Source organism: Charadrius vociferus, unplaced genomic scaffold, assembly GCF_000708025.1.
Source record: "Charadrius vociferus isolate BGI_N301 unplaced genomic scaffold, ASM70802v2 scaffold92, whole genome shotgun sequence".
Classification (NCBI taxonomy): Eukaryota; Metazoa; Chordata; class Aves; order Charadriiformes; family Charadriidae; genus Charadrius; species Charadrius vociferus.
Window position 1 is genome coordinate 5,936,870 of NW_009647874.1, and position 16,899 is coordinate 5,953,768.

General features: G+C 41.1%; 1 protein-coding gene across 2 annotated transcripts in view; it reads right to left on the reverse strand.

Annotated features, from left to right (window-relative positions):
* GABRB3 (gamma-aminobutyric acid (GABA) A receptor, beta 3) overlaps positions 1-16,899 on the reverse strand; it is a 33,172-nt gene that overhangs the window by 9,675 nt on the left and 6,598 nt on the right. Inside the window, exons 3-6 of one of the 2 annotated variants that reach the window (XM_009883102.1) lie at positions 16,403-16,540; positions 9,085-9,237; positions 5,418-5,662; positions 1,861-1,872 (exon numbers count right to left, since the gene is read on the reverse strand). In XM_009883102.1, coding sequence (XP_009881404.1) covers positions 1,861-1,872; positions 5,418-5,662; positions 9,085-9,237; positions 16,403-16,540 — 548 coding nt within the window. The remainder of the gene's footprint in view (positions 1-1,860; positions 1,873-5,417; positions 5,663-9,084; positions 9,238-16,402; positions 16,541-16,899) is intronic. The other variant, XM_009883101.1, reaches the window with a different exon arrangement.

Below are 16,899 nucleotides of genomic sequence, written 5' to 3' on the forward strand. Positions count from 1 at the left end.
AGGTTGGAAGTTAATGCCTCTTTACTTCCCATGAAGAGGTCAGAGCCAAGGTTGCAGAGCTTTCAGGTACCGTCTTCCACAGCAAGTATGTTAAAAACTCTGGCATGACCACCTGTCCTGCTTCATCCATAGAATCATAGAATAGTTTGGATTGGAACAGACCTTTAAAGGTCATCTAGTCCACCTCCTCCTGCAACAAGCAGGGACATCTTCAACTAGATCAGGTTGCTCAGAGCCCTGTCCAACCTGACCTTGAATGTTTCCAGGGATGGGGCATCTATCACCACTCTGGGCAACCTGTTCCAGTGTTTCAACACCCTCATTATAAAACATTTCTTCCCTATATTTAGTCCTAAATCTACCCTATTTTGTTTTAAAACCATTAATCCTTCTCCTATCACAACAGGCCCTGCTAAAAAGTTTGTCCCCATCTTTCTTATAAGCCCCTTTTAAGTATCAAAAGGCTGCAATAAGGTCTCTCTGGAGCCTTCTCTTCTCCAGGCTGAACAAACCCAACTCTCTCAGCCTGTCCTCATAGGAGAGGTGCTCCAGCCCTCTGATCACCTTTAAGGACCTCCTCTGGACTTGCTCCAAGAGGTCCATGTCTTTGCTGCGCTGAGGGCTCCAGAGCTGGACGCAGTACTCCAGGTGAGGTCTCACCAGAGCAGTGGGGCAGACTCACCTCCCTCAACCTACTGGCCATGCTTCTTTTGATGCAGCCCAGGATATGGTTGGCCTTCTGGGTTGTGAGCACACATTGTCAGCTCATGTCCAGCTTTTCATCCACCAGCACCCCAAGTCCTTCTCAGAAGTGCTGCTCTCAATCCCTTCATCCCCCAGTCTGTATTCATATCGGGGCTTGCCTCGACCCACGTGCAGGACTCTGCACTTGGCCTTGTTGAACCTCATGAGGTCATATGGGCCCACTTCTTGAGCTTGTCCAGGTCCCTCTGGATGGCACTGCATCAACCGCACCACTTAGCTTGGTGTCATCAGCAAACTTGCCAAGGGTGCACTTGATCCCACTATCTATGTCACTGATGAAGATATTGAACAGTACTGGTCCCAGTACGGACCCCTGAAGGACATCACTTGTCACCAATCTCCGTCTGGACATTGAGCCGTTGACCACTACCCTCTGGATGCGACCATCCAACCAATTCCTCCTCCACTGAACAGTCCACCCATCAAATCCATATCTCTCCAATTTAGAGAGAAGGATGTTGTGGAGAATTGTGTCAAAGGCTTTACAGAAGTCCAGATAGACTACATCTGTTCTTCTCTTGTCCACTGATGTAGTCACTCTGTCACAGAAGGCCCTTAGGTTGGTCAGGCAAGACTTGCCCTTGGTGAGGCCACGCTGGCTGTCTTGAATCAGCTCCCTGTCCTCCATGTGCCTTAGCATAGCTTCTAGGAGGATCTGTTCCATGATCTTCCCAGGCACAGAAGTAAGGGTGACAGGTCGGTAGTTCCTAGGGTCCTCCTTTCTACCCTTTTTTAAAATGGGTGCAATATTTCCTTTTTTCCAGTCACTAGGGTCTTCACCTGACTGCCATGACTTTTCAAATATCATGGAGAGTGGCTTGGCAACTACATCAGCCAATTCCCTCAGGACTCTGGGATGCATCTTGTCAGGTCCCATAGACTTCTGTGTGTTCCGGTTCCTCAGGTGGTGACAAACCCGATCTTCTTACAGTGGAAGGGACTTCGCTCCCCCAGTCCTTGCCTTGCGGTCCATCCACTCGAGAGGTATGGGGAGAGAGGTTGCCAGTGAAGACTGAGGCAAAAAAGTCATTGATTACCTCAGCATTGTCCTTGTCAATTGTTACCTATTTGCCAGTCTTGCTCATGGGGGAGCACGCTTTCTTTGACCTTCCTTTCCTGGCTGACATAGCTGTAGAAGCCCTTTGTATTATTCTTTGCATCCCCTGTCAAGTTCAGCTCCAGGTGTGCCTTCGCCTTCCCAATCCCATCCGTACACAGATGGGCAGTGCCCCTATACTCTTCCCAGGATACCTGTCCCTGCTTCCACTGCCTGTGCATTTCCTTCTTGCCATTTAGATTGACCAGCCGGTCTCGACTCAGCCATGCTGGTCTCTTGCTTTCCTTTCCTGATTTCTTACTCCTGGGGATGGAGAGCTCTTGTGCTCTAAGGAAAGTGTCCTTAAAGATCTGCTGGCTCTGTTCTGCTCCCTTGTCCCTGAGGGCAGTGTTCCAGGGGGTCCTATTGACTAACTCCTTGAACAGCTGCAATTTTGCTTTCCTAAATTCAGGGTCCTGACTTTGCTCTTCACCTGACCCATATCCCTCAGGACTGTGAACTCCACCAGTGCGTGATGACAGCAGCCCAGGCTGCCTCCAATCTTGACATCACCAATTAGCTCACTTTCACTAGTGACCAGCAGGTCCAGTATTTCATCCCCTCTGTTAGAGCTGTCTATTGCCTGCCTTAAGAAGTTATTCTCTCAATGCATTCCAGGAGTCTTCTGGACTGCCTACAGCTCACCATGCTACTTTTGCAGCAGATGTCAGGGTGGCTGAAGTCGCCCAGCAGGATGAGACCCTGCAAGTGCAATGCCTCCTGTAGCTGGAGTAAGAAGGCTTTGCCAGTAGGCTCCCCTTGATCGGGGAGCCTGTAGTAGACACCAACCACAAGGTTCCCTTTGTTGCCTCGGTCTCTTATTCTTACTCATAGGATTTCAACCTGCTCATGACTGTTCTTCAGACACAGCTCTTCACACTCTATCCATTTCTTGATGTAGAGGCCAACGCCTCTGCCCTTCCTTCCTCGCCTGTCCCTTCTGAACAGCCTGTAGCCATTGATAGCCACACTCCAGTCATGGGATTCATCCCAACAAGTTTCAGTAATAGCAACTAGGTGGTAGCTTTCTAGCAGCACAGTGGCTTCCGGCTCCTCCTGTTTGTTTTTCTTGCTGCATGCATTGGTGTAGAGGCACTCCAGCTGGGCTGTCAGCCGTGTCACCTTCTTAGAGGAACAGCCCTTAGTTCCTTTGAGGTATTTCACTGGTGTTTCCCTCTTGGCTCCTATTACCTCAGAAGCCCCTAGATCATCTCCATAAGACTTCAAAGTGTGCTGCAGTATAGTCAGCACGTCTCAGAGCTACAGGCTGAGGGCCCTCACTAGCACCCTGTGCCTCTAACCTTGGTGTGTCATCTCACAGCTTGTCATAGGCAAGCCTGGTATCATCCCTCTCCCCCTTCAAGCCTAGTTTAAAGTTCTGTCAATGAGCCCTGCTTACTTGTGAGCAAAGACCCTCTTGCCCCTTTCAGAAAGGTGAATGCCATCTGACGGCAGCAAGCCTGGACGTTGGTACATCCATGGATGTCTGTAAAGTATGGTACACAGTGGGCACGATCCAGAACAACGGAAATCATTTTCCTGTTTCAGGTGTGTCATGTCTGGAAGCCCTAGTAAATTTTGTTCAAAGTAGATCTACTAGAGGGATTTTCCCTGAGCAGCAGACTGGCAGCAGAGACCTCTTACCTACTCTGAGCAATCCCCTCTGCTTTGCATTTTCCAGTGTTTCTCAAATCAGAAACTCAGATTTGACATCCTAAATCAACCGAATCTGCATTTTCTGTCTATGCTTTGTTTCAAAGGAAGATTTCTGATCAGCTCTACCTAATGTCCCTGTTTTCCCTGTTGTATGCTGGCACCACTTCTCTGAAGGCACTGAATCCAGTGAATGCAATGAAGCTCTGTTGACTTCAACAGCTGAGGCCTGGAGACAAAATGTTTTCCACACAGAATGGGACCATACCTCATTATTTATCCTGTGTAATTTGAACAGCAAACACTCACAGTCACTATGAGCATATGCGTTTCTACAAAGCGCGCAGAGTTCCCTTTTACAGCTGGGACTCCAAGGGACAAAGTAACACATTCTTCTTTCAGCTCTGGTGGGCTGAATTTGTATCCTAATTTCATTCATGCATGGTCAATATTAAACCAGCAGAAAAGTCAGAACAGTCCATGATATTTGCTTAGGATGGTCCAGAAAGAAAAGGAAAGGTTTTAAGTCAGAAGTGAGAAAAAGAAGATTGATGTACTGTATGATCAGATCTGGGATATAAAAGTTACATGATGAAACCCTCCCATTTTCATTAGTTAAGGTACATATGCTTCTTTTGACAATATAGACCAATTGATCTCAAGATAGAAGAACAGGCAGGCATGGGGTGCTATTGGGCCCATTAACAAGACTTGTACTGAATTATGTAAATCATTTAAATGGATGAGATTCACCAGATGGTTTCCTTTGGGAGAACATCTGCATTACCTGCTTGCAGCTAAAATCTTCTCCATTACTTTCAGTTGTGGTACTCTTTTTTTTATTATTATAACTATTTATTTTTCCAGGAAAAGGGATTAATTCTTCCTGCTAGCTTAGTCCTAAGCAGTGCTGCCAACTGTGATGAGAATTTGGTTTCATAACATAGTGGACAAAAATGAGTTTACTGGTTCAAAAATTATTTCACAGATATGAGTCTTGATAATTAGGTGTGCATTACATTTACTATAGTGGCAAGAATCATTAGAATCAAAAAATACAGTTTGATATTACTTTTATGATACTGGTATTCAATAAACGGGTACTAGTTTTGCCACCATGAACTCTTCTAATTATAGCTGATAGAAAAAAATAGTCTTACTCAACAGAACAGAATGAAAAAGCCTCACTGGGAGCATTTTAGACAAAAAAGATGTTCTATTCAGACTGACATGGCTTGATGACATCATGTAGTGTTGAATACCTTGAATTTTTCTTCCAAAGGGGGAAAAAAAGGGTATTCATCGGATGAAGTAATATTCCAGGCAAGAAAACAGGCTGGAGTGTAACCAGCATGCACCATGCCAATATTGTGCTTTAGTTAAAGTTTCTCTTGGAATCATAATTTTCTGCTGGTCTTAAACAGCAGCAGATGATGATGCCACACATGGCAGTTCAGTTATGCTGGCCATTTAATTAGCGTGGCAGAACTAACCCTTATCTGTTCTCTCCCATTCTAAATGTGTCTGCTCTACTTGAAGTGAGAAAAAGTAAGCTCAGATCCTGGATTCCCTTACATAGGTACTTAAACAAGATAAAAAATAAATTATATTTGATTTAAACAAATAAATGCCTTTGTAGATCTTGGCCTTTATTTTCTAGCTAGCTGCACTCCTATTGTTTTCTTCTTCTTACAGTTACTTGTCATACAGATCATACCCACTTCCATTTCTGCATGCCTAAATATATTCTTCTGTGTAGGTTCATGAATAAAAAAATGCCAAAGTTTGTCCACAAAAAGGAGATGTTGATGATATTTTTACACAAGCTTTTTTTGTTTGTTTCATACAGTTAGATTTTGTAATAAAAGAAAAGAGAAACTATATATAGATTAAAGAAACCTACCCGGTTGCCTTCAAACTTTGAGCGATCGTTGTTTGACTTCGCTGTTTTTTCTGCAAGTTTCTTCTGCCTTTGAGGGCCTTTTCCAAAGAAAATGTAGTTGACAAAGGCGTATTCAAGTAAGGCCAAGAAGACAAATACAAAGCAGCCCATAAGATACATGTCAATGGCTTTAACATACGGAATTTTAGGCAAAGTCTCTCGCAGATGAGTGTTGATTGTTGTCATAGTCAGCACAGTTGTAATTCCTACACAAAGAAAGAAAAGAGCACATCTTACAACTCTAAGCAGATCATGCTTCAATTTTGTTTTCATTTTTTGGCAAATTTGCCTTGTTAGTGTGAAGAAGCTTAAAAATTTGTGTAAGATCTCTCTCAGGTGACATCACTGCAAAAGAAAGTAAAATTAAAGCTTGACGCATTATTATTCTGATACAACACTTCCTTCTTATGATCGAGGGAACAGCTAACAAGGGGGCCTGGCACCACTGCCATGAGTCAACATAGCTTCATGGAAGCCAGTGCAGCTATACCAAAGATCTCCTCCACAAAGACCAAATTGATCTGTGACAGGAAGGCAAATAGTCTGCCAAGCATTAAAAAATGTGCTCTTCCAGCACCGTGCTGCTCGACACGTCACAGAGAAATTTTTAAAATGTAACAAAACTAATTGGGAGTCTGGGCAGATAAAACTGTGTGCACATATTAAGGCAGAGCATTCATATAGATGGTGAAAGATTCCTCTCATGCAGTTTTAAATTTCTAAGACTTAAGCAGTTGGTTGAAGTTAGTCCTGTAGGCCCCCGCTGTAGTGAGTGGAGAGAGAGACAGGAACTTTTCTAGACCAGTTCATTCCATCTGTTTTAGACACCTATTTCAGGAAAGGACAGTATAGAAGAGGGATTTGAGATTACTAGTTTCGAGCGATAGTCTAACTTCTACATAGAAAGAAGTGAGGTGAGCAGTGAGAGGCAGACAGGCATGTGCATTTGTGGAAAGAAAAGCCAAGGAGGGTGAGCAGCATTTTTATTGTGATCGACTGGACACTAATAAAGTATCTAGAAAATCTATAAGGTATGTCAAACCTTCATTTATTTACCTAAGGATGGACGTAGCACCTGAAAATATATTACAGAGCACTGTTTTGAAAAGCTGGTAAGAAAAGCGAATTTATTGTTAGTCTGCTTGAATTCACAATAAACTGCAGGGTCTGTATCTCTGCTGGAAATTTTATGGGAATCGCAAATCACAGGTGGCTGAAAACAGAGATTTGTGGAATCAATCTACATTGGTAAAAGAAGCAAGCCATTCTAATAGGTTCCCTCCATTACTATTTTCTCTGATTCCATAATTATACCATCAGTTTGTAAGTAGTCACTAAAACGCAGGCAGAAAAAAATAAAGAACGAAAGAAAATTGCTGCTATATTATAAAGCACAGCTTCTTTTACCTGAAGAGACAGAAATAAAGACAATATAACTCAAAATCAAGCTGTGGGTGTGAGGTGTCACTACAGGGAACTGTAGTAGTAGCCTATGAGGTTCTGTAACAGATATTTTGTATATTTAGTAGGTCAGCATCATGCGGTTTTCAGTGCTTTTCCCCTAAACTGTGAAACAAGCATGTCAGATGTTTCATGGCTTGAAATACAGCAGAGACACACACAGCACAAACTTATTTAAAAATTTTATTGGGTATAACTTACCCATCTCTGCTGTAAAATAAGGAGTATAGCTGATGGATTATTTTTACCTAGAGAAACTTTGACAAAGTCTCTTGAAAACCTCCATGTGAGTACATGGAACGGGGGTGAGAAGGGTGGAGGACTGAAGCAAACACTATCATGTTTGCAGCCCAGGGGATTTCACTTGTGTGAATTAGCTTCTTTCCGTGTAGGATTACCTGCTGCTGCTTCCCATAAGGGATTCACAGAATCACTTAAAATCCAGTTGTTTCATGTATCAGAAATGCCACAGATTCCTTTTAACACATCTCACTAGCATCCCACAGATGCTTACCAAAGCGTAGGTCAACAGGGGTCGTAGAAGCCTGCCCAGTGAGGGTTATGATGCCCACATTTTTGATGCCTGTTCCCAAGCTGTAATTTAGATTCCAGAGATAAGACCTTAAACACCACATGGGGAGAATTTGGTGGCTCTCCTGGTGATCGAGAAGATTAAACACACTGAATAGAAAGGTGTCTATCACTACCCAAAAGGAAATACATCCTCTGGGAGATCCTGACACCCAGCAGGCAAAGGCCCTTCTGAAGATCAGTAATTAATTTTAAAGCACAACTGGAGAAGAAGCAGCTGACGCTCACCTATCGTACAAAAATAGGATAATCTTGTGAATACAGCCCTTTCCAAGAGTGAGAACTCTTGAGATTATTTTTCTGCTCACTTAAAAGACTAAATTTAGGAACTTCTAGGACTAACTAGCAAAAACTCAGTTTTGAACATAATGATGATTTTGAATATTTCTCTTGAGATCAGCCCTATATCAGCCTCTATCTGCAGTGTCCATAGCACGTAGTCTCTGGAATGAGCTGGCCTTTGCTGCATGCCTGGGTTTCTCTGTTGAGGGAACTACTTGTTTCAGTACAGGCTGGACCACAGACAGCATGTGCACTGAGGGATCAGGGACAGGAGCGAGATATGAAAGTGAACGATCTAAAATCAAGTTCTTTCAGAGAACACAGCCTTTCTGAAGGGGTAGAGCAAAAGTTTGTCACCATGTCCCTCAGGACTGCACAGGGAATTCTTTCTCTAACAAATACCTAAGCCAGCAGGCCTTATCCTCCTCTGTACTGCGCTTTTCAGAGCCAGTTACGTATGTCCAAAAATGCCATATTGCCTTCCAACTTTGGTACCATTCACACCAGGTTCAGTCTCATAAGAGGTATGTGCTGTTGGGAAGCATAGGGTTGAAGACAGGATTTGGGATGAGATGAGAGGCAGCAGTAGTCATAAAGATTTATGGATCCACTTAATTCTCCTTGTCTATAGCTATCCCTGAGTACGCTGCTAAATAGATGAAATACTTCCTGTGAGATATTTTGAAGCTACCTTACTTTATCTAAAGGATCTGAAAAGGCCTTGGACAGGGATCACCAACCTGTGCCAAATCTATGTTTTTTCTGCCATGTGGTAAATGGCACTTTAAGCTATCATAAAAATGCCCCTGGCACACCATGCATTCTGAGGGTTAGGCGGGATGTCATGGTCCGTAGCCGATATGGCCCTGTACTCAGAACTAGCACACGGTTCCTGAGGTCTGTTCCTGCCACTGTCAGTTAAAGCAGCCAGGACCTCAGGTGAAGGCTTGGAGCCACACTTGTCTTCCCACAATGAGCTGGACTAAAAGCCCACGCTCAAGCCCTTGGAGTATGATTCTGGAGCTGGTCCCCTCGCTGAAGCTACTGACAACAACATTAACTTGATGAGAACAAGGCTGGGACCCGTATGAGCAGCTCATGTCAGAGTTAGTGGCAGCTACATTCTTGCATGCAGGGGAGCACTCATCACTTCTGAGGCAATACTGGATGACATGATTTTGACGTAAATGATTTTGGAATATCAAAACATTGACATCACATTGCAGTCTTTAACAACCTCCGAAGGCTACATTCAGTCTGACATTTTAATGTCCCACTCATTCTCAGCACATACCAAGGGCAACTCTTGCTGCTGATGCATCATAATTGATCCAGAATGACACCCATGATAAAATGGTAATCAGTATGGAGGGCATGTAGGTTTGAAGAATAAAGTATCCAATATTTCTCTTCAACCTGAAGCTCAGTGAGAGTCTTGGGTAGGCACCTGAGGAAAGGGAGGGGAAAACAGTGTTATTTATACTGAAGAAAAGACACTTGCAGATACTTGTCTTCAGTTTCCGTAGAAACTAAAGCATGCACATTTCATGGGGTAGTATGACATCTGCAGAACAGTAGGGAAAACGCCTTCATTATATTACTGGTTGGTATTAAAAGAAACCTTGCAGTGAATATAGTGATATCCAAGCAATTTGTATTTGGGAAGAAAAGAGAGAGTAACTTATTCTAGATTACTGAACAGATGGGTTAGCACCAGTCAGTTTTGAAAAACAGATGCTTAGGTCTCCATGCAAAATGCTTATCCAAATACACAGTTTTATGCATAGTATTTATATTGAGAGGATTAGTAACCTGCATAGTTTTATATTTATGTGGAAGAGTTGTTCATAAGATGGAACTCCTTAATTATATCCGAACTATGAGAAACATGCTACCTGTGGTGTCAAAAATAAATTGTAATGAATTCCAGTGAGGAAAAGCCTTCAGAACAGATTCAAAGACCTCTAACATCAATTACAGCTAGACAGAATTTTTCTTCCAAAAATATTGCAAGCAAAAAAAGATGATTTTATATGTGTGTGTATATATACAGGATTCATGAATTATTACAATTGGAGGAAATAATTTAATGAAAAAAATTAATAAGCTCTATGTCAATGTTTCAAACAAAACATTTTATTAAACTTCAAACTGGTATATTTCAAAATTGGTGTTAATCTTATTGAATATATTTTATATATTCAGAAATCTGAAACAGTTGAAAAATCATGACTTCTTTCACCAAATCCAAGGAGGATTAAATCTGAGTACAGCTGTTCAAGAAAAAGGTAGTCATTCACACAACATTAGTTCCGTGACTTCAGTGTTTGCATTATTAGTCCTAGATATGATACTTCTAAAAGCTCTAATTATAGTCAACAACTTAAAAGAACATTTCTGAACATACTGAGGGTCCAACTAGATATTAGATCCCATCCCACCCATTCTAATGCAAATATGTGCAAGATATGATATAAAAGATTGTATCTAGAAACAAAGAAAAAATTACAAACTTCCCTTTAAATTATGTTCATATGTTTGCATTTGAGCATAAGAAATTATATTTGCCCATATACGCAAGAATGATGGATTTCCTGAGAAAGAAGGTGAAAGAAGGAATGGAAAACTGCAGATTTCTCATCACCTTCCTGATAGTTAGGTATACTGAGTCATAGGACAGAAAAAATGCTACACTGTTTCCAGGCAGCAGAAGCATCCAGGAAGTATCAAACTTTATGCAACTATCCTTAACTGTTCTATCAAACCATCTCAAAAGAACTACCACCAGAAAAAAGAAGTATCTGGTAGGTGTATTTGATTGCTGTGATAACTTCAGCCAGTAATATTTTTGCAGGATGAAAAGCCTTCTAGCTTCACCAATAGAAGAATATTGGTAGAATCAGAAGAATTTATTTCATCATGAAAATCAGACCAAGGTTTTCTGTTGTCTAAAGCAGTCAACATATTTTCAGCAAAGAATCATTTAGACTTTAGCTTGCTTAACATCTTTGTTTTCCAATGACCAATGTTTAATTTCAAAAGACAAATTCTCTCTTTGAAACCATGCCTGCTTTTTTGCTAACAAAGCTTAACTTTTTCATTGAGCTTCTTACAAAATGGTTTCCATGGCTTTGTGTCTGCAGAATATGTAAATAAAACAGGAACATACCCTGCCATCATGAAATACATTAAAAACATTGCAGGCCTGATCACCTTTCTGCAGTAAGAGCAGTGCATCAGACAGAAATCTTCACAAAGCTCTGCTGAGGAAAATTATTTCATATAATATACCACCCACATAAAGGATTCTCTATAAATGTCTTCCTTTCCAAAAGTTCTGTCAAGGTCTGGGTGTCTGTGGAATATCATTGATAGAGGTGATGACTGGGAAATCTCCCATAAAATACTGATTCTTTGATAAATAAACTGAAGGATTCATTCAAAAAGGTTCAGTGGAACCGTATCACTGAATCGAAATCTCTTCTTGGGCTGCTCCAGTGCCAAGAACCCTGGATACACTGGGGAACCTCAGAAAAAGAAGAAAGCGAGCACTTTGCTATTGATAAAATGGTGTGGATGGATGAGGTGTGTGTTAACAGCGGAGAGAAGTAACGTGTCACGTATGTCAGTACTGTTCAGTAATGAAATCCTGAACTGAGGAACAGTATAATAGAGCGAACTTTAGACATTTATCTTGAATGCTTCACCTGTGGCCTACATCCATTACCTCATCACCGTCTCCATCTAATGGGATAAGGTAATTACCGAAACTATTAGGACGGGGCCTTAAAGGTGGACTCTCCAGACAGATTGTCTCAAGGCCAGCGGTGTTAACAGAAAGTTGTTTCAAGCACCAGGTTCTTTGCCCTGAAGCTGGAACCCTAAGAACCATACCTAGGGCCATGGCTGCCAGTGCTGGCTGTCTTCCTCCTCTAGAGTTCAAGTTGGACTGTAACAGAGAGATTCAGTTGTGAATCTGAAGGTGCACTGTTCCTTTTGAGATGCCCTATGACATCTCAGACACCAGCACGCAGCTGGTGGATATGACACAGCCCCTACATCTTTTCAATCAGCAGCTGGAGACTAAGGCAGCTGCCCTATGCCATCTCAAATAGAAGTTGATTAAGCAACTCATTTTAACTGCATACACACGAGCTAGGTGTCTAAGCTCCAATTACATTTACAGGAGTCAGTTCATCTAGTCAGTCTCATAAATGAAACCTAGAGAATTATCTGTCTCCTAAAATAGTCTCCTACTGGTGGACTGAATTTGTCTTCAGGCTCCACTGGCTGTATTGACTAGATTACGATCAACCAAGACACTTAGTTCACATGTAGACACTGAAATTATATCCACCTTAAATCAGAGCAAGATGAATCCCAGCCTTGCAAGTCTCCGGGCAGGATTTGGGGGTCTGTAGCTCCTGGGCCATCTAACCAAAAGTCTTGCTGACATCACGGCTACTTACTGGAGTTGACACATTGTTCAGTTTCACAAAGGTAAACAGAATGTAATCCTGTTTTGTGGTGTTTTTCCAAGCTCAAATTTTATTGGGACATCTGGATCTCAGGAAATTTCAGAATAATTTGGTCTTTGTATAGTTCATGTTGAAATTGAAACATGAACTGGTAGCCCTGTTTTTTCATTCTATGCAGCCAGATTTCTCCTTTAGGTAGCCCTCCCAGAGACTACAAAAGTTTGTATTACTTTCCCCTGTATTGCTTTTATGCCTTCACAGATGTTCTATTGGCCCTGCCTGCCACCTGCTATAATATCTCACCTCCAGCAAACAGACCACAGGAATCTGTGGGAAAAAAAAAAGTTAAAAGAAGGAACATTCGTTATTTCCCCTACTTATTTTCTTCTCTTTGTCCCAATGGCTAAAGCTCAGTGAAAAGGATGGGTCCTAACCTGCATGGAACAAAGATCGTAAGTCCAGATGTTTATTTATCTAAGAAGGAACCATCTTGTGTAATTTATTTAATAAAAACGGATTTCTTAGTGAGCTCAACAATTACATTGTTACTTGCCTGATTATGCTTGGATAATGATTTGTCAATTAAAGCTCAGTACATTTGGAGATTAATTACCAGGAAATTCTAGTTATTAACATTCCATCAAAATTTGTTCTTGCCTAAAGAACAGCGTTGCTGTTCAGGGACCAGATTTGTTACCCCTTCCTCCCATCTCATGTAACATGTTGACGCCTGAGGGCTAATTTAAATAGTACAGGAATAATTTGGCCTGAAGTATTTAAATCTAACAACAGTATTGAGAATTCAGGTATGAAAACAAATACTTAATCAATAACTGAGCTCAAAATATTCCTCTTTCATATATTTGGGCACTTGGTAAAAAGTAATGACTTGTTTCTGTTTCAATTTCATTAAAAGCTAGCAAGCTGAAACATCTAGCTCCAAGGCTAAATTAGTCTCTTGCTGTTTTATCCAAGTATGAACCAAGATAAAAGAGTTGGTCAGTTACAGAATTCTTATTTTAATCTGTTCTTCTGGGAAGGTTCTTTGGCTAATTGGAAATGTACTTTACAGATTGATCTTTCAGAATACAGCAAATAATTAATTTTCAGATCTTTTAAGACTACCCTCCTCTTACCAAGATGTTGCTAATCTGGCTCTGACTGCTGTGCATCTTGAAGCTTTTAGGTGGTGTTTTACATATCCCCATTCACAGAATCACAGAATGGTCAGGGTTGGAGGGACCTCTGGAGCTCATCTGGTCCAACCCCCCTGCCAGAGCAGGGTCACCTACAGCAGGTTGCACAGGACAGCGTCCAGGCGGGTTTTGAATGTCTCCAGAGTCAGAGACTCCACAACCTCTCTGGGCAGCCTGTTCCAGTGCTCTGCCACCCTCAAATTACAGAAGTTCCTCTTCATGTTAAGATGGAACTTCCTGTGTTCCAGTTTGTGCCCATACCTCTTGTCCTGTCACTGGGCACCACTGAAAAAAAGACTGTTTCTTCTTCAGAGCAATTTAAATACTCCTTTCTCTTCACCATGGATGAAGAGAACAACCTATTCTCTATGTCTTTGCAGATGCTTTCTAGACACATATGACTTTGTTTCCCACCAAGTGTTCTCTTTTTTTAAACTATATGATCATACCTGGCTCTCTGTCAACCTCATGTATTCCATTTTCTGGATTTCCTACTTGCTGATTTTCCCTAGACCCTCTTCTGTTGCTCCACAACTGTCTTGAAGAGTGCTACCCATGACCACAAATACACAGCTCAGGCCTTAGCAATGCAAGTCAGACTCCTTGTAGGATGTGGGGTTTGTTTCTTTTTTCCCCAAAAGCAACAAACCTTTTTTCCTGTTCAGTCTGAGACCAATAGCAACCCCCAGATTTCTACACACAGAAATGTGGCCTGACCTGGTATTCCCTCTCCTGAATTTGGACAGGAATTATTAGTTGTATAAATGTATTTTGCACTTGCCCATGCTCACTTTTATACTTTTTCCCAGACCCATCTTGCTCATTTGGCAAGACAATTTTTAACTCCAGCGCTATACTTCAACATGCAAGCAGTTCCTCCAGTATTCCTGCAGCCCTGCACAGCTTTATGTCATTATCTGTGGGGTTTTTCTCATGCTTACTGTTGCTTCTCAGTAGTAACTATGGGAACAGATTTTTCCATTTGCATAAGTTACACAAGATTATACAGCACCGTTCCTCATGGAGGATAGGAGAAATAACTACTCCAAAAGCTGTTTATGGCAAGACTCTGAAGTCTTCTTTTAGTTTTATGCAATCAAAGCACACTAGTACTGAAATCTCTGAAATGTTCACTGAGATACTATGCTCAAAGAACTAATATCTTCCCTTGAGACTTCAATAACCTAAAAGCCAAAAAAAAAAAGCATGCCTGACTTATTTTCCACAAAAATATAGAAACTGATCCTAATTACTAGAACCTTAAAAAAGTAGGGTCTTGAAAAGAAATTTGAAAGGATTATGCTGACTTTATCCATCAGATTCACTAGCATGCTTCAGATTTACAATTAAATATGTGGTTTTGAGAAACAAATGAGACATTTCCCCTGCATGGAAATACTTGCCACAAAATTTCATAATTAAACAAGCATTTTCATAATGTCCCATACCAAAATAATAGTAAATGCAGTAGCATGTCTTTATCAGTGGCAAAAATTATATGCTTCAGAAAATGGTACAAGAAACATGGAGTAATTTGTTCTCTGTGACTGCCTCATCCTACTCCCTAATGTCAAGCTGTCTTAAAACCCTGAAGCGTGAGACTTTTTTACTCCTTCCACAAGTGTTTTTGGAAAGAACTGTTATGAATCTGAACATTTGGTCAGTCATATAAATGTCTTCGCCTAGGTTTCATTCTCTCTCATCTTTGTCTCACAGCTCTTTGGATTTCTCTTTTTCCTGAATTTAACAAATCTCTCTCATCTCTAAATTATTAAATCATGTCTTTACTTAAATACTTCATATGGAACTAAAAGGTGGCTTTGGACTGTCATAAAAACTTCCCAAATAAGTAAGTTCTCCGTATTCTCTTTGTTGTCCAAAGAGCCATTCCACAAAAGTATATCCAGTCTTGTGGAGGGGCAGGTAAGCCTTTGCTGCCAAAGGTAACACTGGCTGCAGAACGGAGGGATATAGGATTAGAGTATTGATTTCTCTTTAAAACACCCTTCCATTCACAACGATGAACAACAACAGCGGCAGTTGGCAAGCCCCCTCATATTAATTTCAATCCCAGCAATATTTACATTTTGTTCTGAAATACAACTTGTGTTTCTGTGTACTTTGAAACAGATGCTGTGTCCAAAGAGTGGGTGAAGTGATGCTTACAAACATAATAGAGCTGTGCTTCATTTGTTCTAGTGCGCTGGGACAGATGGAACAGCACACTCCTGTGGTCTGAAGAGTACTGAAAATCTGGAGGTTCCAAATAGTGGCCCCACACTCGCTGATGGCTTTCTGTATTGCTTTGGTCTTTTCATACATGACATTTTCCTATGCTGGTGTCTAACATTAAATATGTAAATCAACATTGGGCTTTGTCACCCGAAGGCATCCAGTGCTGTGAGGTACCAGTCACTTTTATTACATCTTCAAGGAAACAAGGAAGAAAACCAGGGATTTAATTTTAGCATCATAACAGTGGTAACAAAAGCATTGGCTATGTATACAGTACTATATACCCATCAGTGCAAATCACGGTATGAAAGGCATTACATTCACTATACAACAACAAAACAAACACACACTGAAAAGTTGTAGGGAGGTATTCATAAAAATGGTGGGGTTTTGACCTAGGATGCCAAAACATACTTATGTATGACCAGTAACCCTGTAGGCTACATTTAAACTGATGATTCAGAGGTGAATGACTTCATATTTATTTAGATCATAGATATTTAGGCGCCTGGTTAAGTATTACACACAAGAAAAACAAACAAGAAATGCTATTTCATGGGCTTCTGCCTTCAGGCTTTATCAAGTCATTTCTTTAGCCAAACACACAACGCAGTGCTAAGACTATATATAATTACAATTAATAAACCAGTAATTGTTGTACACAAGGAAATTAATCACTAAATGGGCAAATGACAATACTTGCCTGTGGCAAAGACAACATTCTTTGACACCAGTCTATATTCCACGATGGAGAACTGAGGAAGCTCAATCCTCTCCACGCCAGTGACTGCGTTATCTCCACCTCTCCAGTAGAACTCTATGTCGTCAGTTGTGTAGCCATCTGCAGGGAAAGAAGGAGAGTAAATCAGAAATAACAGCAGACTCAAATGTAGCTTCAAACACAGTAGACACAGTTTGTCATTTGAGACAAGGAAAAGAATCAGAGCTGCTGGAGTGGTGTATGGTATTTTGTTCTGTATGCCTGTGGGAAGGTCTCCCAAAGAGCCATTAAAGTCTCCACAGGAATTTGAGGCAAAACACTCTGTTTTCCTTTTTTTTTTTGTTTTGGTATCACTCTCCTAAAATTCACATAAGGATTAATGGCCCCAATGAGACAGAAAATGCTACCCAACAATCTGCAAAATTGCAGATTAGCATGATTTAAGACATCATTCACATTTAACACTGAAACCAAGTGTA